At 36.6% G+C, this 26,749-nt stretch overlaps 1 protein-coding gene across 2 annotated transcripts in view; it reads left to right on the top strand.

Moving 5' to 3' along the window:
- The window catches only part of TTC13 (tetratricopeptide repeat domain 13), a 40,843-nt gene extending 18,622 nt beyond the window's left edge, over positions 1-22,221 (top strand). Inside the window, exons 10-23 of one of the 2 annotated variants that reach the window (XM_065680323.1) lie at positions 1,214-1,355; positions 1,918-2,092; positions 2,475-2,631; positions 3,790-3,920; positions 4,260-4,392; positions 4,886-4,978; positions 9,533-9,616; positions 10,802-10,886; positions 13,118-13,224; positions 14,538-14,667; positions 15,362-15,441; positions 16,538-16,616; positions 18,806-18,885; positions 22,059-22,221. In XM_065680323.1, the coding sequence (XP_065536395.1) occupies positions 1,214-1,355; positions 1,918-2,092; positions 2,475-2,631; positions 3,790-3,920; positions 4,260-4,392; positions 4,886-4,978; positions 9,533-9,616; positions 10,802-10,886; positions 13,118-13,224; positions 14,538-14,667; positions 15,362-15,441; positions 16,538-16,616; positions 18,806-18,885; positions 22,059-22,182 (1,600 nt within the window). In that variant the 3' untranslated portion in view covers positions 22,183-22,221. Of the gene's footprint in view, positions 1-1,213; positions 1,356-1,917; positions 2,093-2,474; positions 2,632-3,789; positions 3,921-4,259; positions 4,393-4,885; positions 4,979-9,532; positions 9,617-10,801; positions 10,887-13,114; positions 13,225-14,537; positions 14,668-15,361; positions 15,442-16,537; positions 16,617-18,805; positions 18,886-22,058 lie in introns of both variants that reach the window. The other variant, XM_065680322.1, reaches the window with a different exon arrangement.
- The last annotated feature ends 4,528 nt before the right edge of the window (positions 22,222-26,749 follow it).

Raw genomic sequence — 26,749 nt, 5'->3', positions numbered from 1 at the left:
TTTTTTTTACTTTATTTGCAAAACACAGTTACTATTGACTCTTCTAAATGCTCAGCAGTTAGAGGAGGCTAGAAGATGAATTGAATATTGTTTAGTAACTGAGGACACTGTAACTAGTGACCAGCTATAAGTCTGAATCACTTTCCCATGAAAACTCAGGTCTTAAAACAAGCAGAAATAATAATCCCATTTCTCCAGGACACAGTTAACTTCAGCTGTCAAATTATTCCTTCCTTCTGAAATCTCATATTTTAAGTTCATGCTTGCTTGCTTGCTTGCTTCTGCATCAAATAAGTTTCAAACACAGTGCTTAAAAATACCTCTTAAAGAATTCTTTTTATAGTGGGAGTTGACAGTTCTTAGTCTGATTTGTTCTTCTGTACAACAAGAGTTACAGCATTTTACTTGTTAATTCCTGTTTCAAATCTAGTGACTTCAGTGTTCGTGCATTTATTTGAAACTAAAGAGCTGTGGTTAATTGCCATTTTGTCTAAAAATCCTTTTTGGCAAATGTATTTATAACTGGTAAATCTTGTTTGTTTTTTCTAGCATTGCTCTTGTTTGGATTTATTTAATTTGATGTGAAAGAATTTCATGATTTTAAACTTAAAAACCAAAGTACTGGATAAAAAAAAAAAAAGAAGAAAAATTGGCTACTATTTCTATTTTATTTTATTTTTTTCCTTATAATTTCTCTAGCTATTTTTACTGAAAGCTGTCCTGCACATGGAGTAGTTTCAGTCAATACATTTTTAGTTAGTTTCAGCTTTCAAATACCATATGCTTTCTTCTTATTCAGTATTGAAATAGTTAGTATATTTTTAAAAACATGTTTATATTTGTAAGTTCAAAAGACTTGTCACATATAATGATTTCCAAGAACTTCCACTTCTGTAGAAGTTTTGTTTCTTTTAGTTCCTGAAGAAATACCATTGGTATGTGTTTTTGTGTTTTGTCTGCTGAGGAGATTTGTGGTCTTGGGTTGTATTTCGGAGTACGCATTTCTGGGATTGAAAAACTGTGCAGCTGTTCTGTTGTTACCACTGAAGAACAGTTGCAGAATTACTGCTTTTGTTAAAGAAATTTTCCATTACTACTGTGTTCCTCTTTAATGATATCCTCTTTGGATGCGTGAAACCAGCTTTTAACAAGTAATTTCATTGTCACTGTTGCCTTCTATATTCCTCACTTTCCACTTTATGGCATCGCCTAGAGAACTTGGCAACTTCGATGCTGCTACAGAGAGCTTCCAGAAGGCTTTGCTCTTAAACCAAAATCATGTTCAGACACTGCAGCTCAAAGGAATGATGCTTTATCATCATGGTAGCTTAGATGAAGCACTAAAGAACTTTAAGGTAAGCAGCCCTAAGTAAATACAAAATTAAAATGTTTTAACAAGAACTAGTATTCAACAAGTGCAATAAAATGGATAATTGGTAAAATTTTTCATTCTGAATGCAGGGGGTTTGGAACTAGATGATCTTTAAGGTCTCTTCCAACCGTTAACCATTCTAGGATTCTATTGGCATTTGAACTAAAATTAATTATTTTTGTGAAGTCTGTCTTAAAAGATTTACAAAAACCTTTACTTTTTAATTAAGAATGGAATTTTCCTAAAACTACGATACTTCCTCTGTTTTTTGAATTTTTACAATCAAGCTGTTTGAATTGCTTTATCTGTGTTTTGTTTATTTGGGTTTGTTGTGTTTTGTGGTTTTTTGAGTTTGTTTGTGTTAAACTGGTAATTGTGGTTTTGCTAATATATTAGTTGAAATATAAAGCTTAGTTGTACTGGCAGTAATTGATCTTAATAATCAGTAAATGTTTTTATGCAGTCTTCTGACCAAACAGGTTAGTTTATTTGGAGATATTTATTCTGTCTTGATTTATGAGTGTTTTGTGTTTTTAATGTCCTAGAGATGTTTACAGCTAGAACCATACAATGAAGTATGCCAGTACATGAAAGGTCTCAGCCATGTTGCAATGGGACAGTTTTATGAAGGCATAAAAGCTCAGACTAAAGTTATGTTAAATGATCCACTACCAGGTCAGAAGGCCAGCCCAGAATATCTGAAAGTGAAATACCTTCGAGGTAAGTTGGAATTGTTTTTCTTTTATTATTTCAATTTTCTGAAATCCTTCAAGAACTCTGAAAGTGCAAGCGTGCTTGTAGTTATACCATTTTAAGGAAACCATCATACATTCTCATGAGCATTGTTTAGTATGTCTCTTTAAAAAAATATACATTGATTCTTGTTTGTTCATGCAGTTAAAAGCTAGGACCACAAATGGAAAAGAAATAGACTTGTTTCTATCTTGGAAATTAGCTAGTAGCAAAATTAAATTATAAAAGAGTAATGACTTATTAAAGTCATGTTGGATACTTGTCAAACATAATTTGGTTTTTGGTTTTGTGTAAGTACACAAGTAAGCTTATTATGCAAACAGTATTTAATTTTATTTCTTTCCTACAGAGTATTCTAGATACTTGCATGCGCATTTGGATACCCCTCTTTCAGAATATAATACTGATATAGATCTTCCTGGAAATTTCAAGGACCACTGGGCTAAAAATCTTCCTTTTCTCATAGAAAATTATGAAGAACAGCCAGGGTTACAGCCACATATAAAGTGAGTTTTGTTTTGGGTTTTTTAAATCCTACTCCAAATGTTTTTTTCAGTTTAACTTTTTAAAGTGCTATTCTGAAGTGCATTATAACTGATAAATGTTTAATGCTATATGAAAGTGTAATTCCACTAAGGGGAAAATACTTTTCAAATAGGGGTTGGAGTTGGTTTAGGTCATAAACAAGGAAGAATGAAACTTAAGATTATTTTGTTCACTTCTGTCTTCACATTATCAGTCACATCTGCAAAATGTTTCATGTTCTGTGACCTTACTGAGTAAATATTCTATTTCTTTCTTGTAATTAATATTAAGGAATTGATAAGTTTGAGATGCTCAGTGTAGCTTTATGTAGCACCTTCCTTAGTTTCTTGTTGTGTGTTATGTTTTTATTTTGTTATAGGTGTGATTTCCTAAATACTTAAAATTTTTCAATGGTAGGTACATTTAAATGGGAAAAAGTATTCTCTGGAGTAACTTAGATAACAAGTATTTTAGATGGAGGGTGATTTCAGTCCACAAAGGGGGGATTTATAAGAATAGGCTTCAAAAATATGTAGCTAAAGGAAAGATGGCAATTTCTCCTGGTGTAGTCTGGTTTCTAGATGTATTTTAAAGTATTCACTCTATCTGTGTAAAAAAAAAAAAAATAAATAAAATTGCCAAGTTAAAAATTTAGGGCTTTTGCATGTATGGAATAGAATCCACCTTTTTAGCACAAGAAGCTTTTGCAGAATTACAGAGGTTACAGAATAAGGGTTCTGGTTTCTGTGCATACTCTTTTTTTACTTAGTGTTTAAGTTCCTCATGGTGAGTGTAACATTGAAGGTTAATGTATTATCTGTGAACTTTATTTAGTATCACTTATAATGAGCAAGTCTGAAGGTGAGATACTGGTTGTGACAGTGTCCTGGGTTCAGACAGACAGTAAAAAGATCTGCTATTGAACTCAGTAAGACCAGAATTTCAGCTGAGATATTGAATGTAACTGCCATGTGCTGTGTAGGTTCAGTGGGGTGGGAGGAGGAATGAGTGTTCTTTATACTGCTTTTAAATATTTCTCACACAAATGTGTTGATTATTAGACAGACAAATCTGTGTTTTACAGCTTTCAGGACTTTTGTGCCAAGTTTTGTCTGATGCATATTTTTCTCCTCTATAAGAGATGTGTTATTTCAGAATTTTGAAAGCTATAAGCCTGATGTGCAAGAACTCATATGTGTAGCTGATCATCTGGGTTCCATGATGCAGTATGAGACACCAGGATTTCTTCCAAATAAAAGAATACATAGAGGTATACTGAAAAAAAAAAAAAAAAACAACAACAAACCAACCCCAAAACAGTGTGGTGGTAATTTAATGTTATACCTTTGCTGTCTGCAAATTAGTTTTATTCTCTGTTCTTTTCAAATCAGATAAAAAGTTTAAAATGAAAGTAATCCTTATGGCAGCAGTTTCTTGTCCTAATTGGTGACTGGAAATCATAATCACCCAGATTCTATTGATGTTGGCAATTCTTTTCCTATAAATACATCACTTTCCTGTTTCAGTTTTCATATCTGTAGTAATTCAAGTGTTTGGCTATAATTGGTTTTCTGTTGTTTGTCCCTCTATCCTCCTTCCCCACCCCCAGCAATGGGATTGGCCACTCTAGAAGTAATGCAAGCTGTGCAGCGGACTTGGGCAAACTCAAAAGTTCGGATGAATGGGAAAACCAGGCTGATGCAGTGGAGAGATATGTTTGATATTGCTGTGAAATGGAGAAGGTAATGAGGGGGAAAAGAGAGATCAAGCCTTATGTCAGCTGTAATACCAACGCATACTTAAGTTAACCGAAGGGCTGAAGTCACAGATGAGAAAGTACTTGCTATCGCTCTAACTAGAAAGCCTTCTGGTAAAGAAGAAGGATAATTTCAGTACAGAAGTGCTCTTCGGAAAATACTCAATTTCTCTTCTTTTTTAAAAGAGGAGAAGAGTTGGGAATAGCATTTTCTGGTTGAGGCAAAGCTGTGAAAAGCCGTAAGATATGTTGCAGTTTAGGCTAACATACTAATAGTTTCAAAATCCAGTGACATAAAATGCATATGAGTTGTTGCTTTTCTTATGAAAATTGTACATGTGTTTCAATAAAATGTTCTTTTTTTGTGATCTCTAAATTCTAGCTGTAGCCTAAAATTAGTCTGTATGTGAACAAAGCTTGATTAAAAATACTGCATGGAGTGAAATGTGTGCCAATATTCATGTCCTTTGTCTTTGCAGGGTAGCTGACCCTGACCAGCCTGTGCTTTGGTTGGACCAAATGCCTGCCCGAAGCCTTAGCAGAGGTTTCAATAATCACATTAACTTAATCAGGTAGGAGAGTTTTACCAAACAGCTTTCCCACACACACAAAGGGATTGTACCAGAACTTACCAACTGTTCACAAACCAGCATATTAGAGTATCAGATGTATATGTGCTTACTGGTTTGCTTTAATATTTATTTTATATTTTCTAATGAGACATTTGGGTTTTGTGCTCCTCAAATTTTCCTTACGGCATTTCTCTTTTTTCCTGACTTTCAATTGTACAACTGAGTTATAGCAAGATGTAACTAGGATCCAGAAGATGTGCAATTTTATGTGCTGCTTTTAATTCCCAAATTACCTGTAAAAATTAAATTAAGTTGATCATAATTGTAATGTTTCAAACGTGCTTCTCAAAGATAGTGGCAGCAGTAATGAAACAGTGCTATTTTACTAGTTTCAATACTAATTTATAGTAGAAAGGAAAAACATAGTTCCTTTAGTTATTTTCAAAGTAGGCCAAAGTAAAAGCAGAAAAGACAAAACAAGTAACCTGTGAAAGGTAACAGTTGCACTTTCAAACAAAGGTAAAATTTAAAAGATTCAACCACTGTTGTACGTTCCATCTTCTCCCATGCTGCAAGACTCAGTATTGTAGTCATGACAGTGCTACCTCACATGAAGTGGTAGAAGTATGAGAGACTCAATGTGGCAACATCACTGTCAATCACAGGAGCAGAGTGTGTTTGTGTAAGTAAATATGTAGCCAGCATTCACATGATTTCCCTTCTTCACATCCTCCCTTAGGAATTGTTAAATCTTTGATATGTCATTCTGCTTTTGTATCTTTCTTTCTTTTTTTCTTTCTTTGAAAAGCTGTCAGGGAAAAAAGGATAAAGGAAGCAAAGCTTTCTTCAGAATTATTTCAGGCTGAGAAAACCAGTGATATTCTGATGTTCACATACAGAGACTAATACTTTGTCCACTCTCTTCCACTTTGCTGGACGCTAGCAATATCAACTTTAGGGAGTGGGTGCAATTCAGCATTAAACTCCAATGCAGATCAGTAGTTGCTTTGCAGGATGTGCTGGTTCTTGAACAATCTTTATGCTCAGGCTTCTGTTATCCCCCAAGCCAAGTGTTACATTTGGGCTCCAAGCTCTGTCCGTCTTTGTTGCTGCGTTCTTTTCTTTTCACATGTATGATGCTATAGGGATGCTGGGGATGGACCCTTCATTAGGGACTGCAGTGATAGGACAAGGGCTAATGGGTTAAAACTTAGGGGAAGTTTAGATTGGATATAAGGAAGAAGTTCTTTACTGTGAGGGTGGTGAGGCCCTGGAATGGGTTGCCCAGGGAAGCTGTGAATGCTCCATCCCTGGCGGAGTTCAAGGTTGGACAGAGCCTTGGGTGGCATGGTTTAGTGTGAGATGTCCCTGCCCATGGCAGGGGGTTTGGAACTAGATGATCTCAAGGTCCTTTCCAACCGTAACTATTCTATGATTCTATGCAGCAGAAACCACAACCATCTGTACTTTGAGATGAGGATGCATTCTATGCTCAATCTGTTTCTTCCTGGTTTTATTTAAATGGCAGATTAAAAGCTTAATTTCTAAGTATCTGTTGGCAAAAAGGCATTCAAGTAACAGCACCTAATTGCCATGCTAAAAATGGCATCTGGGGAAATATGTCCCTGTACAGGATTACTCTTGTCAGCAACTCTGTTTTTCACTGGCCAAAGTACTTGTTTTCTTCTCATCAGAGAATGCTATCAAAACTCATGATTTACTCTCTGAGATGTTTTGGCGATTTCATAGAAATCTGAAACAAGCTTCACAATCATTCAGAATGGTAGGCCCACAGTGATAGGCCACAGTGAATCCTATTCTAACCTTTTTTGGTTTTGGCTCAGCCTTGACTTTTGGGGCTCTCATCAGCATTTCGGTTGTGCTTTTTTGATAGCTAGGTAGAGGTTCTCTGAAAATAACTGATTTTCTTGAAGGAAGAATAGATTTGGAGCAGCCTAAATACCACTGCCTTACGAGTTGATCACAATTTAGTACTGGGTGGTGTTTGCATCCTTTCTGATTCTGGAAACCTATACTTTGATCATTCTGCATCCCAAGTAATAGCTGCTTTCATTGGTCAGCTTTTTGTAGTGATTTGTTTCTGCTTTTGGATTGTCTCACAATGATTTCACATAGGGCTAGGGGTAAAAGAAATAATATATTGAGTGGTAGTAGTTTTGTTTGTGTTTGGTTTCTTTTTAATTACTTTTGAAACATATTCTAGTCCATTATGATTTCTGAATGGCAGTTTAATCTTAATGGTTTATACAGATCTGTATAATCTCCTTCATTACTCAAATGTGAAATGGCCGGTGATTTGAAGATATTAATAGGCTACACGGCTAACACCTTTTTGTTGATAATTCAGATCACTTTATGGTCTTTTGACTGCTTTTCAGGAAGACATACATTGCTTTATATTTGGCTTATTATTTTAAAGTTATTCTCATAACTGCATGACTAAGGCTGAATTCTTTCTGTATAACAGCTACCTGAAAATCAGGTGTAATAATAGATTATTTAGGCTGAAAAATGGCAGCTTTCATGGTTATTAAATATACCAAGATATAAGCTGTTCAGCCAAATAAGAAGTGTAAAAATAGCAATTGGGTGTTCTTTTAGTATTTGTAACAGATCAAGTCATGCTGAGCTCAGGGTGTCTCTAGGTTTTGTTTGGTCTAAATTGTACACCAGTATTTCCTAAAAAAAATTTAGATAAGTTATCTATTAACATAACCTTTTCCTTTACTCAGATTTCTTTGCATTTGAAACCCATTATTGTTCAGTGATCTTTGTCAAATGAGTCTTGGCATGGAGGCACTATCATTCAGTGACTGCTGAATTAAGATTCTTTTCCAGAGTGGCAAAATGTGTAGAGAGCAGCAGGAAACAACAAAAAATTTGTTTGTTTTGAGTCAATTTGGGGGCCTTTTGTTAAAGGTGTGTAAAAACCATCTTGCACTTCACAGTGTTTGATAGGCTTCCAGATCTTAGCAGTCTGAAGATGAAAGTATATATATCAGCTGTCACTACTTCATTTGTCTATAGATAAGTGTTATTTCGGGTTATCTCCTTTCTGGCTTAAAAGATCAAAGCTGCCAAGTTTCATTTAAAATAGAGAAAATATTTTTGAAAGTTGAAGTTATTTCATAGGCAAAACAAGGTTTGTGATCTGCTAAACATTAGTGATATACTCGATATCTTTATAAGAAAATTAAGACACTCTCTTGAACACTGCTTCTTTTGAATCCTTGGTGGTAGTGTTTATCAAACAAGGAGAAAGAGTAGGAATAAACACAGATCACTTCTGACCACCCACCTAAAGTCTTCTCAGTATGACTGTTTCTAAGTGGCCTTGCAGAATGAAAGGTCTGGTTTGGATGTATTTTTCTGAGATGCCAGGAAAATACAGTTCCTTATACTGACACACTTCTGCCTGTTGTACAGATATTCTTTTTTTTAATACAGATGGAAAATGATGGGACGTACAACAAGGGCAAATTATGTGTATAGATTTGTCTTCATCCTTCCACTTTCCCTACCTCCCTTTCTGATGTGCAGACATGTATACGTGCTCTATTTCTGTTCAGTTTTTAAAGACTGATTCTGCCATTATTCAGAGACTAGGCCTATTGAACTGTGAGACCAAGTGAGACATGAGACAGGGACTTAAGCTGCCAAAAAATCACTTAGAGTGGGGGAAAAACAAAGTTGTACACACTTTCCTGTGATTGACAGTGGTTTTGCTTCCTCAGAGAGCGATAACGTTTGCTTTATAAAATCTTGTTTTGTAGACTGGGAGAAGAGGAAGGACACCTACAAATGCAATAATGGTATGTAATTTTTCCTCTGAGTGGTTATAATCCTAGCAGGTTTCTATCAAGTTTTCAATGTTTTGGTTTAGTTTTTTTTTCCTTAGTCCAGGGAAAAAAACAACACCTTTTTGATGTTCTTATTTAACAGTTACTGCTTGTAACTGTTAGGAGTCAAAGCAGTATACTTCAGTATAGACTTCAGACAGACAGTATATACTTCAGTATTGCTTCAGTATAGAGAAATGTAGGTGAATAAAATAAAATGTCTGGGGGCTGTCAGAGCAGGTCAGCATATATATTGGCAAATATGTAAGCTAGAGATTGTTGTTTCTAGAAATAAATCATGGGCAGATTAAGGATTCTCTCCTTGTTATGCAGCATCTATGAGTGTAAATAATTGTTTAAGAAAGGTTGTATCCTTATACAAGTTGAGAGTTATCATACAGATTTACTGGACAAGGGCGCACTGAAAATGGGTAAATATGTGTGGAATGTAGTTTCATCAGAGAACAATAACACTAATCATACATGAGCTTTAGCAAGTTTGCTATGGATTCTATATTCAAAATTGGGGATGGACAGTTCACCACTTCAGACAAACCTCTAGTTCATTCCCTTAATTTACAAAGCATCTGTGGATAAAATGCTGTTAAATATTAGTGGGAAATATTTGTGTCTTAGGCCTGGAATTGGGGGGTTGAAAAACAAGACTTTAAAAAGCCTTTTATTTTCTTTGTAGGGGACAGGTCATTAACATGCGGTACCTGGAATATTTTGAGAAAATTCTTCATTTTATCAAAGATAGGATCCTTGTTTATCATGGGTAAATTACTGATATATTTTTTTTTTTTCCTGCTTCATTCCCTGGTAACACTGATTTGAAATTGACATAATGTTCCTTTCAGAAAGTCTGAGGGATATGTTCTTTTTAGTAAGTTCTATTTTCTTGGAATCTATAATTATTTCCTGTAGGAAGTGCAAAATCCTATTCATTGCCGCATAAAGTAGCTTTAATAAGAAAAAACATTGTGAATTACGGTATACCTAGAAACTAATAATGGTGTTGAATTTGTGCCCACGATTCTCATGAGTGGGTTTCAAGTCTTTCTAAAACATGATTTATTAAAGATCTTGGGTTTTCTCTTTATAGAATAGAATACAATTTCTCTGCATATTGAGATTAATTTATTAAATGAGAAAAGAAAGAAGATAATTTTAATTGAAACTGGTGTCTGACAAGTGGTTTTAAAGGAACGGAGAATCTTTGCTACCTGCTGTGTAGATAAGTTGGTAGGCTTTGTCCTGAAACAGAAGACAGTTTTAGAATCATAAATGAAAAAATATGACTAAAGGTAACCTGAAAATTGATGTTAATGTCTGTTTCAAACTTTCATTAGTTTTTTTATGAGTAAAATGTTTTTGCCACCTGTGGTTTGTTTGTGGTGACACTGTTCTGATGACATTAAAAATTAAGAAACTCCTTTTAGCTTTAAACTCTTATTTTTCTTTGGTCTGGTAACTTTTGTTAAATACTGAGTTCTGTTTCTCAATCTCATTATGCTACTTGAATATCAAACAATGAAAGTACAGAAAATCCTTATGACAACTGAAACCACATAAGTTGTATGAAATTTATGATAGTTGCTAAAGATATGCAAGTTCTGTACTACTGGGAAGTCTGTTGTCTGCTGGGAGAAAATCTGTTCATAGTGAGCCAGCAGCATTTGACTTTAAACCAGAGCAATTTGTGCTGTACTTAAAATAATTCTGTTCTTAAAATCAGAGTGTACAGTAACTAGTCAATATTAAAGCCCTAGTTCAGTAGGTTTCTTGGCAGTCCAGCTGTGCCTGCATCTGTAGTATTTACTTACCTTTGAGGCTACACAGATGCATATATTTTGACAGTTAAGCTGAAAAATCAGCTGAGCTGATGTAGAATGAAATTACTTTTTTTCAGAAATGCTACATGTGTTCAACCATTGCCATTCCATATTTAACTTTTTTCCAGTGCTAATAATCCAAAAGGACTATTAGAAGTTCGAGAAGCTTTGGAAAAAGTACATAAAGTAGAAGATCTTCTTCCCATAATGAAGGTAAATTAAAGTAAAACTTCAAAATGTGAAAAAAATAATGAAATGTGTTCTGGGAGATGTCCAGTTCCTCAGAATACCACCATTGTGTTGTAAACTTAGAATGAATAACTAGAAACACAAAGTTATTTCAAATCTGCATGTGTGGAGTATGATCTTCCGTTTTGGTATGTGCAGATGTGTGATGTGTATTTGAAATGTTTGACCTAACTGTGAATTGGTAAAGAAATGATGGGAAGACCAAATGTTGAATGTAGTTCTTTAAAGCTAGCCTTATCAACTGGGAGAGTTTGTGGTCAGATCCACCATAATGGTATCACAGTATACCTGCACAGTATGAAGGAAAAAGAGGATGATGTGTGAGAGATTAGGAATATGGAAACTCTTTTTACCTTAGGTTTATTGGTACAGATTAGTATGTGGTAGAGCTGGTAGGGGGAAGCAGGGGAGTAGTTGCCCTTGGTGACCGATAGCTAATCTGAAATGAAATCTTGGTTTATGTTCTTGTGCTTTGGAGGCCTGTCAGAGAAGGAGCAGGGAAATGTGCAGGTTTTCTTCTTTATTTCTATTCTTATCTCAAGTAATAAGGCTTTAGCTGGGTTTAAGTAAAAGGTCTTTCCCCACTCCTGCGCATTAAACTGGAATGAGTAGTGTCTAAGTATTTGGGTTTGAGGAAACCTGTTACGACTTATTCCCTTCTAAAGGATTGGACAGTTTAGTTAGAATGGGTTAACATTTGGGAAGAAGCATGTCTAAATAGAGACAAATTCACTGCTTTTCCCCCTATCAGCTGTGTCCACACTGCATTTTTATATCTAAACAAAGCTGACAGATTGCCATAGAAAGAGCACTTTGAAGATATATGGCTGTTACTACTAATACACTGTCTGGGTTTGGATTTGTTTGTGGTAGTAGTGCTCACTCACTTGTGCACTATAGGCATCTTTACAGCAGCTACGTGACTCAAGCACTGTATTTTTATATGGGTTTCTTTTACTATGTATTACAAATATTAAGTGTCTTCAAAGAACATATCATAATTTTGGAGGCAATTCTTAAATTACTGTCTTGTTCTTTGCCTGGAAAGATGAAGTCAGGTGGATATTAACTTAACTTAGGTAAAACCTTGTGATAAAGAGGTCATAGATGTTGGGATGGATAGACAATTAAGTGTTTCCTACTGACACACAAGACCTGGAAAGCACCTAATATGGCTACTGTTGAATTGTAGGTCAGAAAACATGTTACTAGTACAGGTAAAAATACAGATTGCTCCAAGAGAATGATGACAATGTATAAACAGAGTGGACTATACATGACTTAATTCAAAACAAATGTTTCAGTTGGCAGCAAATGTTCTTCCTGGTTTTCATAACCTGTACATTTTGCTCTGGTTTGAATCTCCTGTATCCCATTACGAATTGTGTTGAAATGGAATGCTGTCCTCATCAGAGGCTTTTAGTTTTGTTTCTTTAAAATAAATGCAGATTTTCTTGAAACAAACTAAGTGCTATCTTTAAAATAAATAATCGCCCAAGTAATTCATTCAACACTATTGCATTATAGTCATTAATAATGCCTGTATAAAATTAATGTCTGCTAATACTGATGTAATTGGGTTATTCAGGTAGCTGGGGAATGTATGTCAAAAGCTGAGCTTTTGGCTTTACTTAAATACAGTTTTGCCTGGTTTATACAACTCTGGCTACAGTATTACAATTTTAGATAATGTAGCTTTGTGAAATTCTAAAGCTTTGTGATATTTTTCCTTTTAATGAGGAAGGAACATTAATTTAAACTGGATCATACTTAAGAAATTGTTGCAGAGAGCTGTGTTCTGGAGTCCACACATAAACTGTTGCTGCTACTTCTTAATGTAAACCTAAAACAGGCTGTCAAATTCCTGCTTTTGCATTTACATTGTTACACCAAAAGGTTACTCTCAACATGCAACTTTGGGAGGAATCTGCACAGCTCAAACACATAGTTGTTTCTCATAAACAGTGCTGCTTTATGTTTGCTATATAAAGTTGAATGTCAATATGCCTCATTAAATTATTTCCATTCAGTAGGAAAAAAAGGGTAAATGAAATAGCATAGTTGAGAGTAACTATGCTGTTCCCTCAGTTTGTCCATTTTCATTTCTACTGTATGTATTTAAAGGATTTCAAAACAATAGCTAGGCAGTCTATCTTTCTTCACTCTAACATTACTTTTTTTTCTTTTGAAAGCAGTTTAACAGTAAAACAAGAGATGGGTTTACTGTGAATACAAAAGTCCCTAGCCTCAAGGATCAAGGGAAAGAATATGATGGATTCACAATTACAATAACAGGAGATAAGTATGTTTGCTATTTTCAAGGGTTCAGGTACATTAACTAATGGTGAAGTATTAGCAATTAATCTTATCAAATGCCATCTTTACTTGCATAAAGTAGGGTCTGTTTCTCATTCATGGTATTTCTGTAAATAAATAGAAAAAATTGTTCATTTGAGGAGTTCTGTTTCCTGTTGTGTTCCCTAACAAAGAGGGAATACGGATAACATTGGTGAAGTAGGCCTTGTTGAGATGATTCTCTAATTTACAGCATAAAAGTGGAGGGAGAACTTGTTATTAATCTTAAACTATAAAATGCCTAAAAGGGAAAGATCTCAAAAGTCTAAGTCTTTATTCATATCAAAATGCATTTCTTTTTGTGAGACCTTATCAGTTATAGTGACTGCAAAGTCCTGAATGGAATGGGAATTTCAGTGTTCTAAGAGTGGAAGAGACAGTGTCTTCTGTTTCAATAGTACCTGTATGTAAAAGGATACCAACAGGGCGCTTTGGGACACTTTCTGGGTGAGGCAGTAAATTTCTCACTTCATGGATCCTGGCTCCTTCCTGAAGAATGAGCATTAATCTGAAGCTCAGAAGCTCTGTCCTACTACTAAAACCTTTGGTTTATGTGATTTAAAATTCTGTGTATTGGAATTTTTCCCAGAACTTGTGAGCTTTCAGTGAGTTGCATGGAAGCCAAACTTCTCTCAAAAATGTTAACATTATCCCTTGGGTTTTAATTTTATATACTGAATGATATGCCTATATGCAGTGAAATGGCATTAAATCTGTGGCCTCAAAGTTTGGAGAAGAATATTTTGGTGTCAGTAAAACTGTTTAACTTTGGTCTGCACAAACTTTGTTGTGTAGCAGTGAGTCGGTTTTGATCCATAATTTGTAACTATGCTTTTATGCAAAAACAATTTCATTTTGGTAATTTTAAAGTTAACAAAACTACACATTACATTCTATACAAAAATCTCAAGGCCATGAAGATATTTTAAACTTCTGTATTTCTTCTTTTTACCTATACTTCAAGTGAAACACTAACGTTTATGAGGTATTCTTCGATGGAAATACTTCATCTATGATTAGACAGCAGTCTTCATGAGTTCTTTTAGACAACTTGCAATGTCATAAAATGTTTGTAATTCAGGGATTTTTTTTTTTTTTTGTTTAAAACGGGGGATAATGCACATAGTCTTCTAGAGAAGAAATTATAGGAAAAAGTTTATGGTGTAGTATTTAACTGTAGCATGTTTGTAACTTACCCTGGATTTTAGATTATATATCTGTTACAAAAAATTATTCTTTTTTGTTTCATCTACTTGATAGAGTGGGGAACATATTATTTTCAGTAGAAACTCAAACAACAGAAGAGAGAACACAGCTGTATCATGCAGAAATAGATGCACTATATAAGGATCTAACGGCGAAAGGAAAAATTCTGTCTGCAGAGCTGGGGGTAAGGCTCTTTTAATGGAAACAATTAATTCCCTGATAAAATTCCGTTATGTTTTTATACCTTCTCTTTAACAGTCTCTGTTCTAATAATTTTTGAAAGAGATTTTAAGCAGTAAAATCGACTGTTTGCTTCAACCCAATTATGGCAAATAGCATAAGAAGTTGTCATAATTCTGTTACTGTAACATTTGCAATGCTTTGCTGCAGTAAGAGTCCAGACAAGGTCTCAGTATCACAGTGTGTTCCTTCCCCCCCTTCCTTCACCCTTATTTTCTTTGTTTTCCTGTGTGTTCACTGATTTCATCGTCCTTATAAGCACTGCTTAGGATTTGGCTCATGGCGACTACGTGTAATATGAGAAGTAGCACAAATTCATGAGAAACACTGGAATTATGTTTGTGTTGATTTGTATTGCAATGATGATCTGACTGTATTTGAGCTTGTGCTTTCCATTTTTCATCCTTTAATACTGCATAGATGAACTGTTTCACCTAAATTTTAAAGATCTAACAAAATAATTTGCTTAAACATAGGTTAATCATGCTTCAACTTCCCAGCTTGACATTTTTCACATTTGAAATGGTTTTAAAAAAGTAATCAGAGTACTGTAAGTCTTTCCAGTATGGGTTCCTTTATGTGGTGCTATCTGAATATTAAATTATCTTTAACTCACTTATTTTTTTTCTGTTGCTTAGGAAGTAGATGCTGTTTGCAACTTGATCCTGTCATTAGTTTATTACTTCTATAATTTAATGCCACTTTCAAGAGGATCTAGGTTAGTGATTGTCTTTATCATGTCTGTTATCTTGAATGCACGCTGTCAAATATCCATGTGTTACAGTGTCAATATATTTTTTAATATTAAAAAAGCTAAAAGAGCCTTGATTAAGTGGTGTGTCACACAGTCTCTCATTTGTGCTGCCATGACAGTGGGTACTGACTTGGTACCATTTTAAAAGCTGTTTTGTAATTGCTGATGGTAATTATTCATAGCTGCATGTATATTTAAAGTGATGGGTAGTCTGTATTCTATTGCTCATAGAATGAGAAGTGTCATTTCTAAATTGTAATGCATAGGTTCCTAAACCGTGTTATGTTACTCCACTGTAATTTCACTCAAAAAGCTTTACCAAAACATGTATTTGAGATTAAATACATTTTGAGATAATTTATTTTAATAAAATACATTTAAGTATTATGTTACTAATTTATTGCAGCTGTTAGGGTCACCAGATGAAACCTTAGAATAAAGTCCCATATGTCACAGATAAACCTGGCTATATCTAAGACTGTTATGAATCTGTTCCACAAAGAACTTTAGATCTTTAAGCTCATTATTAAACACAGTTCAGTAGAAAATAAAAATTTAAAAATCTGGAGACTTCATTTTTATAACCAGGCTTTGCCTTTCTTTTGCAGAATGTGGAAATTAAATTCTGAATTTCACAATTAAAAAATTAAAAGTTAAAAAAGTTAAATAGCTGAAGAGCTTTACAGGGCTTCTGTTTATGTTGCAGTAGAGTTCATAAACTCTCCTGGGCTACAGCTAAGCATCTTGGGAACAGGGGTTTGCTTTGTTTTCAGCTCTGTGGAATCTTAAAAGCTTGTAAGTCTGAAATTGTGATTCTGACTACTGCAGAAACAGTGCTCTTCAGCTCCATAGGATCATAACTTCATTCCAGTGGTGCTGGAAAGTAACAGTGATTTCGCTTTTTAAGTGTTTCATGCTTGGTTTTACATGTAAAATAAATTAACTAGCACAGTAATTTTTACTAGCCTGTATGAAACAGCACTATATTGTATTTGTATTTAGTCTAAAATAGCATCATGGAAAGACTTTTACTGTTTTGTGGTTTTGTTTTTTTTTTTAGTGTGATAGCTTATTCAGTGATCATGGGAGCACTGATGGCAAGTGGAAAAGAAGTATCAGGAAAAATCCCTAAAGGAAAGGCAAGTATCAAAATACACTGGTTCAGCCTGTATGGAGGAAGTGATACTTGTAAATATGAGGAAGGAGCTGTAAGAATGAATAGAATCATAGAATCATAGAATAGTTAGGGTTGGAAAGGACCTCAAGATCATTTAGTTCCAACCCCCCTGCCATGGGCAGGGACATCTCACACTAAACCGTCCCACCCAAGGCTTCATCCAACCTGGCCTTGAACACTGCCAGGGACGGAGCACTCACAACCCCCCTGGGCAACCCATTCCAGTGCCTCACCACCCTAACAGGAAAGAATTTCCTCCTTATATCCAATCTAAACTTCCCCTGATTAAGTTTTAACCCATTACCCCTTGTCCTGTCACTACAGTCCCTGATGAAGAGACCCTCCCCAGCATCCCTATAGGCCCCCTTCAGATACTGGAAGGCTGCTATGAGGTCTCCACGCAGCCTTCTCTTCTCCAGGCTGAACACTTGTTTACTGGAGATGGGCGAGATGCATGCTGTGGTGTCTTGCAGCCTGAGAAAGTTTTGAAAATCTCATGGCTGTTCTGACAGCCCGTGAGATTAAAGATAGCATGTGCATAATTCTGGTTAGTCAAATTGTAACACTTTGTATCCCACAGTAAATACAGATTTGTAACTGAAGTTTCTAGTGTGCTGAGCTGCTTTTGGATAAAGGTTCTGAGAGTACTTGGGCAGAATTAGTGACTCTTCTGGCTCACAGCAGGAATTTTCTGTCTTTGCACTCAATGTGTTCCAGAGCATCTAGGGCTTGCTTAAGGAAAAATGTATTTGCAGCTACTCTTGATTTTGTGTATTCTGCTTAATTGAAAATAAATCTGAGCTTTTAAGTTCAAAATGAAATTTTTTTAACATATCGTAAAAAGAAATTCCAGTGAGAATCAAAGTTGTTTAAGAAAATATCCTGCGTGGGTAACTGATGAAAAAGCAACTTTCATTTTTGTTCTAGAAAGTCCTGAAAACAATGAAGTTTGTCCTTTCAGTACAGTGAAGTCCTAGTAGCTCCTAAGAGCAAACTGTACTTGCTTAGTAGCAAGAAAGATTCCTTTCCAGTATGCCATTAAGCTGAAGTAAAAGACTTTTGTGCGTTTTGTAAGGCATCTTCTCAGGACTTCATAGGGTGGTGTTTTTTGCTGGCTGGTTTCATGCAGGCAAGCAGAGCTTCAGGTTTACTAAAACACAGGATTTCTGACTTACAGGAAGCTCTGGGAACATTTTTCGTTTGAGATATTTTCCTGAAACAGAGTGCCTTAAATGGAACCAGCCTATTTTTTAGAAAAGCTTTCATCTGCTGGAAGAAGTTGTTTTCCCCAGTTGAATGAAACTGGGATATATAGATATGATCTTTTTTTGGGGGGGGAGGGAGGCAGGCTAGATTCCCTAGAAGGGTATTTCTGCTCCCAAGCTTATGACAGCATGCATTATCAGACTGCTCTGAAGACAGACGCCCAGTCATCAAGAGTCGTGTTATTGCTGGCAGATCAGTCAGTAGCCATGGCCACTGTAGCTTCCAGTGTTGATTGTGCAAGCCCACAGAGAGTTTTAGTGCCTGGCATGCATGCTGACTTCCAAACTAGTGAGTGATGAGGGGTGAAGTAGTCTGGACACAGACTAGTAAGTAAGCTTACTCCTGTCTTACCAAGAATGTAGGTAGCACGCTCTCAGAACACTTCCTTGATTTCAGACAAAGTTCACTAAAGCACAGATGTGTCTGCTTAAATATTATAGTACTGAGGAACTGATGCTTTTGACTGAACATTGTTTTACTGAAAACTTATTTTGAGCTGTAGATATGAACGGAGTTCTTAGCTGTATGTAGTTAAGCTTGTCTGAAAACCCACTGTGGAAACAAGTAATACAGAATGCCAGTAAAGTCCAATATAAATATACCAATCATGTGATACAATAATTTGCATAATATAGTATGTAGAAATCAGAAATTTCCCCATTTCATTTAGACATTGTACTAAAGGGCAATATTTTCTGGCACTGACTCAGTGGCATTAACATCTTGTCAAGAGATTTAAAAATAACTGTATTTTGTCATAAAAGGAAGGAAATGTTTTAAAAGTAGAATTTCTATGGTAAGAATATTTGAAGATTAACTTCCTGAATTTAGAGAATTTAGACATTAGATATTAATTTCTTTGTATCTATTTTACTGCATTTTCAGCTGGTTGATTTTGAAGCTATGACAGCACCAGGCTCGGAAGCTTTTAGCAAAATAGCAAGGAGCTGGATGAATCTAAAAAGGTAAATCTTTCTGTTCAGACGGGGGGCAAGGAAATATGAAGTACTTAATATGTTCAATTTTAAAATGTACTAAAAAATGTTACTTAGAAATGATGAGCTGAGTAAATGATTCAGTGCATTTTTTTAACTGTTTAGGAATCAGTAAGACCAGATTTCAACTTACACACACACTAGTGTATTTCTGGACTATGAATATAGTGGCTAGTAGTCTAGACATTCAGTTATGTGTTATCCTCTGAGAAAATATAATATTTTCATTTCATTCAGTGGTCAAATTTGCTTTTTTATTACTATTTTTTTATCATTAGTTGTCGTGGTTTAAACAAAGTCAACCATAAATCACGTAGTCGCTCTCTTACTCCCCCCCTTCTTGCCCTCCCCCTATACCTGGAGGGAAGGAGAGGAGAATCGAAAAGAATGCAGCTCCCATGGGTTGAGATAAGAACAGTTTAGTAACTAAGGTATAACCCAAATCACTACTGCTACCACCATTGATAATAATGATAAAGGAAATAACAAGGGAAGAGAATACAACACCTCAACACCAGCCGACTGATAACTCGCCCCACCCAACCGAGCACTGACCGATACCTCGTCCAACCCTGCAGCCCAAGCCCTTCTGAGTAACTCTCCGTTACATCCTGGGCATGACGTGCTGCTCTTTGGTTAGTTTGGGTCAGGTGTCCTGTCTCTGCTTCCTCCCGGCTTTTCCTCCTCCCTGGCAGATCATGAGGCTCAGAAAGTCCCTTGGTCAGACTAAAACATTTGTGTTATCAGGCCTGTTCCCAGGCCAAAAGATCAAAACACAGCGCTGCACCAGCTACTAAGGAGAAAAATGACTGCTACTGCTGAACCCAGGACATTAGTAAATCAGGTGATTGAGTGAACAAAGCAAGGAGAAAATATTAACTTTTTTCCCCTATTCTTATGCATCTCTTCAAACTATATATCAAAAGTAATTTATTTATCCTTTTAGTGCTATTTTGATTTAGAGAGTGAAGTATTTCCAAAGTAGGTGGAAGTTCTGAATATACAGAATTCCATTACTTAGTATACCTGTGTGGATTTTGTGTATTGCTTTAAAACTTTGATTTTCATAGTAATTTATTTTTGAATACTGGACACTTTAATTCCTTGTCAATATGATGAATCTGGTGCATTTGATTTTGTCCTATACGAAATCTAAAAATCCTCCTGAAACAAAACCAGTTTTGATACGATTCAAGTCGGGCTCAAGACACTTAAGGGGTGCTGAGAGAACTAGTTGGTGTCCTTACAAGGCTGTCTATAATCTCTGAAAGATTATGCACATAAGGGGACATTTGTAGTGACTGAAGGAAAGAAAATCTTGCATCCACCTTCAAGAAGTCTAGAAGGATGACCCAGGGAAACTGTAGGCTGGTCAGTTTAGTCCCTGGGAAAGTCGTGAAGTTAGTCCTGTAGGAAAGTATTTTGGGGTATATGAAGGAGAAGGTGATTGGGGGACTGTTGTGTGTCCCAGTTGGTGTTGTTTATTTTTACTTCAGCAAGGATTCACACAGTGCTGTCATACCAAGACAGCACATTGTGGTCTGGACGAATGGCCAGCTAGATGGGTAAAAAGCTGTTTGGATAATCAGATATAGAGGGTACTCAGCACTTCAGACCATACCTAGAATACTGCATCTGGTCTGGGGGCAGTGCAGTTAAGACTGATAAACTGGAGCAAATTCAGAAGAGAGCCACCAAGGTGGTTAGGGCACTGGAGCACAAGCCTTATCTTGTGTGGGTTGGGCTTGTTCAGCCTGGAGAAGGCTTTGACCTAACAGCAGCTTTGAAGTACCTGTGTTGAGAAAATGGAGCTGGCCAGTGCTTGGTGGAAAGTCAAGAGGGAGAATGCATGAGTTGAAATGAGGTTCAGGCTGAGCATAACCTTTTCAGCCTGAGGGTAGTCAACAATGCAGACAGGCTGTGCAGTCTCCATCCCTTTAGATTTTCAAGACCTGGTAGGATAAAGCCCTCACACCCTGGTCTGAATTTGCTGTTGACCTTGCTTGGAGCAGTGTGTTAGATTCCAGACCTCCTGAAGTCTGGTCCAACCTGAGTTGTTCTGAGAGCTTAAGGAACTCTTCAGCTGCTGTTAGTGGTGAATATCTCACACTGATTAGTGTTGTTTAACATCGTATCAGTGGTTCTCAGCCTGGTGAATTTCGCTAGACTCTAAAATCCCTTCCTAAATGAAGAAAGCTATTGTGAAGACTCAAGGACATCTTCATAAAACTCAGGCTAAAAACAGCATTTATTAAAGAGTAACAGTTTTAAACTACAGCGTACCAAGTTGTGGTTTTTATTAAAAGTAGTCCGTGCAAATATTTTGACTTGGTAGTCTTGGAAATATAAAATATTTGTGATTCCCACAATTTTTTTCACTGTAAATCTCCCAATTTATATATTCAGCTTCTTTCTTGATCCTCTGTTCATGGGTGGATGTTTTGTTTGTTTGTTTTAAGACATATCTTTACCAAAGGGGAACTTCTCTCTTGGGAGCAAATTCAGTTTAAGCCATTTCAACTGTACCTATGTGTGTCTGACCCTCTCAGTTGTACTGCTAAAATTTGTGGGAATCCATAGCAAACCAGATCAGGAAACTGATTTGTGTTAAAAATAGTTGTGCCAAAACCAAAGTTTATTTTTAACCGAGACCATTTCATAGCGTAGTCCCACCAATAGTATTTCTGGCTTAAATGAGAGATGCAAAATGGCTGGGGAATGAGCCATAGTGGAGAAAATGCTGCAGTCGGGTTTGCTTGATGCTGAGAAAAATATCTGTAGAACCATAGCCCAAAGGATTTCAAGTAATAATATGGAGGTAATTAACCTGAGCAGCTAATTTGTCTGTGGTAGAAGAGTAATAATGGTTAGTAACTTAGGCTTGAAGACTTGAAGCAGTAAAATTTTGCTTTTAACTTCTGCCACTTCCAAAGGCTTTTCTATGTTGTCATTATTTTCATTCTGTATAGGGAGTGAAGAGTTACAAGAAGCAAGAGTTCGTTGTGGGCAACAAATTCTTGATTTCGGGTCCCAAATTTGTTGGAGAAGGCCGTGAAGAGAAATATAAGCTAACATGTTAACTTCCAGGTAAATCATAAAACTCACTAAAAGATAATTTTCTTTTTTTTTTCCTTCTCTTTCAGTATTTCACCTTCTTACAAGAGCCTACCATCAGTATCGGAGACTTTTCCAACCCTGAGAACGATGATTGAAGTACTAAATACAGATTCATCTCATTGTATAAAAAAAACTATAGTTGTTGTATAATTTATACAAATAAAAGGCCAAGAGGTACTGCTTCATAAATTATTTTCAAGGAGAAATTGTGGTCAAAATAATTTTGTGGGTTTTGTTTTTTGGGGTATTTTTGTTTTTAATAGATTAAACTTACTTGACTAGTTATGACTAGAACAAAAGGAATCTTTCTATGACCAATAATATTAAGAAGGAAAAAAAGAACACTTGATTCCCTCCGTATTGAGACATACTCTAACAAGAAATACAGCTGTTCAGGGACCAAACGAAAAAGCAGTAAGAAACTTGATCACAGTTATGATCTGAACATGTTGCAGGTGAATTTTTGTTTTATTTTTTAAGGTAAAAGTAATCTGCATTAGAAATACCACTAACCTGCTTCCCGCTTGGTTTTTTGTTTGGGTGGTATTTTTGGCGGGGGGTGGGGAGGGGAGAGTTTGGGGTTTTTTGTTGGGTTTTTTTTGTTGTTGTCTTGTTTGTTGTTTGGTTTGTTGTTTGGTTGGTTTTGGTTTGTTGTGTTTTTTGTGGGGTTTTTTTTTTTCCAAAACCTCTGTCTCCTGCATGGGAAACCTCATGAACTGTATATGTGCAATTGGTAAATACACAGGCATTTCATGTAATGCGGGCCAGTGAAGGGCCAGATGTCAGCTGAAAAGAATGGGTTTCAGGAAAATATCATTTGGAAACCAAAACAAACAAATGACATATTTGGAGTTAAGCTCTTGGTGAGTAAATGTCAGAAACACAGCAACTGTACGTCAGCCTCCTGTCCCAAGTATCCACTGGTGGCTGGCAGAAGATACCAAAGGACTGACAACACATTGGGAGAGCTATAAGGCGCCTTGAGTTGTTTGTGTTGGAAGGGCCTGGCAGCATTCTGGAAAGGCAGGCTTCCCTGTAGGGCAGGGCTAATTCAGTTCAAACAACATGGACAGTATCATGAACCAGTGTCTGACTGTAATAGTGAGGATATTGTTTCTGGTGAGTCCTAACTGAATTATACTCATTTTAGCTTGAGCTTTGTGACTTTAGAACTGTTTATTAGGTTAAGTGATTTCAGAAACAGCAAGCACTGGTGGGGCAAAATATCTGGTTTCCTCAGTGGCTTTAAACAAGTTTTTTTCCCCTGCCTGAATATTCAGCATTTCAGAAAATCTACAGAACTGTTCTGTTTCAGACATAGCTTTCGAGTTGTTCAATATTGATGGTCTAAATTGTGATTCTGTTACTGTTAGCTTTTACGCGAATTATTTATTTTGCTTGCTTCCAATTTTCCAGAGGTTAGGGCTTTGCTGGGCAATTGCAAATATATGGCCTAATTATGTAATATGAGATATGCTAAAGAATAAGTTATTTACCAAGGGAGAGGAGAAAACATCCTGCATACCCCAAAGTGTACCAGTAGCTGTGGTGTGGTTGTTTTTCTCTGGCTATAGTGAAGGGCAGTCTCAGTCCCCTCTTTAATGAAGAAAGAAATGCAGCAAAGCATCAAGAGTGTTGTTATAGGTGACATGCTTCTATAGTGGTACTGAAAGCAGGGTGGATTTATTGAATGGAGGGTCTTTTATTGATGATTCCACAAAAGTATATATCAGATTCAAGTTAGAAGCTGCTGTGAATCCTGACATCCATTGTAAGAAAAGCCCCAATGGTTTAGATTTCACTATTTATTACCTTGATCAATGGCAGAATAGGGCACCTATGGGTTGCTAGAGACCAAAGTGTTTAAGTATGAAGGATTTTCATAGAGATAGAAGATGAATCCCAGAAAGTGGATGCATACTATGCCTGCATTAGCAAGCAGTTCATCCTACCCAGTATGAGTAACTCACTTCCCACATTATGTGCGTTTCAGAGGTTTTACTTTAGTCTGCTTTTCTCGTTTATGCTGCTCATTGCATCTGAATGTATGTTAGCAATGCATCTTCCAAATTGGATCTCTTGGATGAAATGGCTTGCGTTCTGAAACCTCTCTGGACTGAGAACCAAAAGGTGCTAAGTGGCAAAGGTGAGGCGACTCACTTCAAAAGTGTGCTCCCAACTCAAATTAAGCCAGTGGTACACGTATACCTCTGGGAACTTTTTTTCATGAACTCTTACATTCAGATTGTATGTTGAAAATACAAGGGTAGCGAAAGTAAGTGCTTTCCTTCCATTTAACACCTTTTGCCATCTATTGCTGAAGCAAATGTTGCTCTCTGTGTAGTAAGGCAAATTCGACCACTTGTCTGGCTGAAATTAATGAAGATGCCTTTTACATTTTCTTGATCAGAATTTATATAAAGGGTGACAGTAGGTACTTCTTTCCATGTAAGGATAAAGGAGGCTTGTGAGTTTTCATTGAAGAATCAGGCTGCTGTCCAGTTGTGACAAAAGGTATTTTCCCACCTTCCTTTTGTCCAGCTACCTTTCCCTACCCCACTAGAAATTAAGCAGAGTTTGCTTCTATGGTGTCTTCTATTTAAAGGTCTAGAAGTTTCAGAAACCTCTACTAAATTTCATTATGGAGGAAAGGGCTTGTCTTTTTCTGCCTACCTTATGCAGAAACAGGTACAATAGCCTGAAGAGATGTCTAGCTTTATGTCTTGATTGTATTCTAATAGTATGATCTTTCCTTTAGGCCTCTAAGTTTTCTTATACCTTGTATTACCCATTGAGAAAGGTGAAATCTACATTGGCATTGACCAGACAGTTCTTGGAACAATAAAATAAGAGCTTTCTTGTTTTAGGGATCACACCAGAGAGAGTGGAGGAGGGGTGGTGGGAAGAGGAAAACCCCCTGGACAAACCAATCATGTACAGTTGTACAGGTTTCCTTTTCCTCATTTCTCTTACTCCTTTGACTATCTTCATACCTACCCCCTGCTAACAGATGAAACAATGGTATTAATGGGAGATCAAGGAAAGGTAGGTGTAACATGCATTACACCTCTGTGAGTGCGTGTGTGTATACGTGTTTCATAGGCTTGTTTCTCTGGGCGTGATACAGATGACTAAGACAGAAAGCAAGCTCAAGTCAAATGCACCCAAACAAGTTTAACAAACCAGGATTACATAAATGGCCTGGTATGTGATGACTTGGAGGACTGTAATCACCTCCTAAGAACCAGATACGTGGATAAACCTAATTATCATTTTCCATCCTCTTCTGTGTCATCTTAGGCAGCTGGTCTAGCGATACCATTTGAACTCGTAAATGGGAACACTAATGTATTGCAGCCCCAACCATTTATCTATTAAGAATAACATTAAAGAGAGTGAGGAAGAAAAATAGGCTAAGCAATGAGAACCCATTAATCTGAATCTCAATATGTGTGCAACTTTAATGTAATTTGAAGATGATAAAAATTCCCATGCAACTACCGAGGACAAAAGACAAAATAGGTTTAGTCTTGGATAAATCTTGTGAAATAGTTACCAGACTTTGGAAAGCTTGCTTTGGTTTTGTGTACCTCTGGAGACTATGGGGGTCTCTCGGGAATTTGGCAGAGCATTTGCTGAGGTACCATACACAAAATTAGGACTTGAGACAAGAAAAGAGAGCATTTGTACAGTGAGTGAAGAGCTGTCAGGAAGAGAGCAAGAGGGGTTGTGGGCTGCCAGGCAAGCAAAGGTTGGTAGTTCAGTTTCCCAATGAAATTTGCAGGTCCTGGAATGTTAATAAAATGAGGCTCAGAATAGCAAGTAGGGAGAAGTCAGCAATTGAAAGTACCCAAAATGGATTCTGTTGAATACAATTTCTTCTCAAGTATGTTGGTATTTGGAAATTACAAGTTCCAAGTTTGGGTAATACAAGTTGAAACCAATAAACTTTTTTGTTTTTATCTTTTATCTGGATGGCTGGGGAAAGGTGCATGTGCCAGGAAAGAGAGGCGGTAGTTTTTCACGCTGTCACACAGTGCTGATGGGCTGCCCTCTGCACTACGGGTGTAATGGGGAGTTCTGGTGGATGACTCCGGTCATGCGTGGTCAGTAAAGATGACTTCATACAGCACCAAGCATGGAGAAGGGCCAGCAGAGAGTGCAGGGTGCTGGAGCTAAGGTTGATTTACCACAGCATCTCCCTGTAATGCATTAGTCGGAAAAACAGACTCAGAGAAAAGAGTTAAGGCTAAACAGACCCTGCTTTTGACACAACCTGGTCACAACACTCGTATAACTACATTTCAGGAAGTTGGAACAGTTTGGCAGTGAAACAATATTTTAACATGTTGGTGTTATGCCTCGATTATTCTTTACCAACAGCTTTCTACCCCCATTCTCCTAGTTCATTGAACAGTTGTAAGAAAGCATTATTCTTGCTGCAGCATATCAAAGACCAAATAATCCAGTTATTTCAGCCTGCATGGAATCTGCTTTACCGATATAATTGATGCCTGCTGCAGGGACTTGATACACTTGGGCTGCAACTTTTTAATGTAACAAAATAATACAGAGGCTTTGGACCAGTTTGCTGCTCAACCTGTTCAATTGGGTGAAATAGCCTGTCCCAGACATGGCTTTGAGCTATAGGAAGGTAGACTTAGATTAGACTTCAGGAAGAAATTCTTTCCTGTGATGGAGATGGGGCACTGGCACA

This window comes from Lathamus discolor, chromosome 5 (genome assembly GCF_037157495.1).
Source record: "Lathamus discolor isolate bLatDis1 chromosome 5, bLatDis1.hap1, whole genome shotgun sequence".
Lineage (NCBI taxonomy): Eukaryota > Metazoa > Chordata > Aves > Psittaciformes > Psittacidae > Lathamus > Lathamus discolor.
The sequence above is the reverse complement of the archived record's forward strand: the minus strand, read 5'-3'. Positions and strand labels throughout refer to the sequence as shown.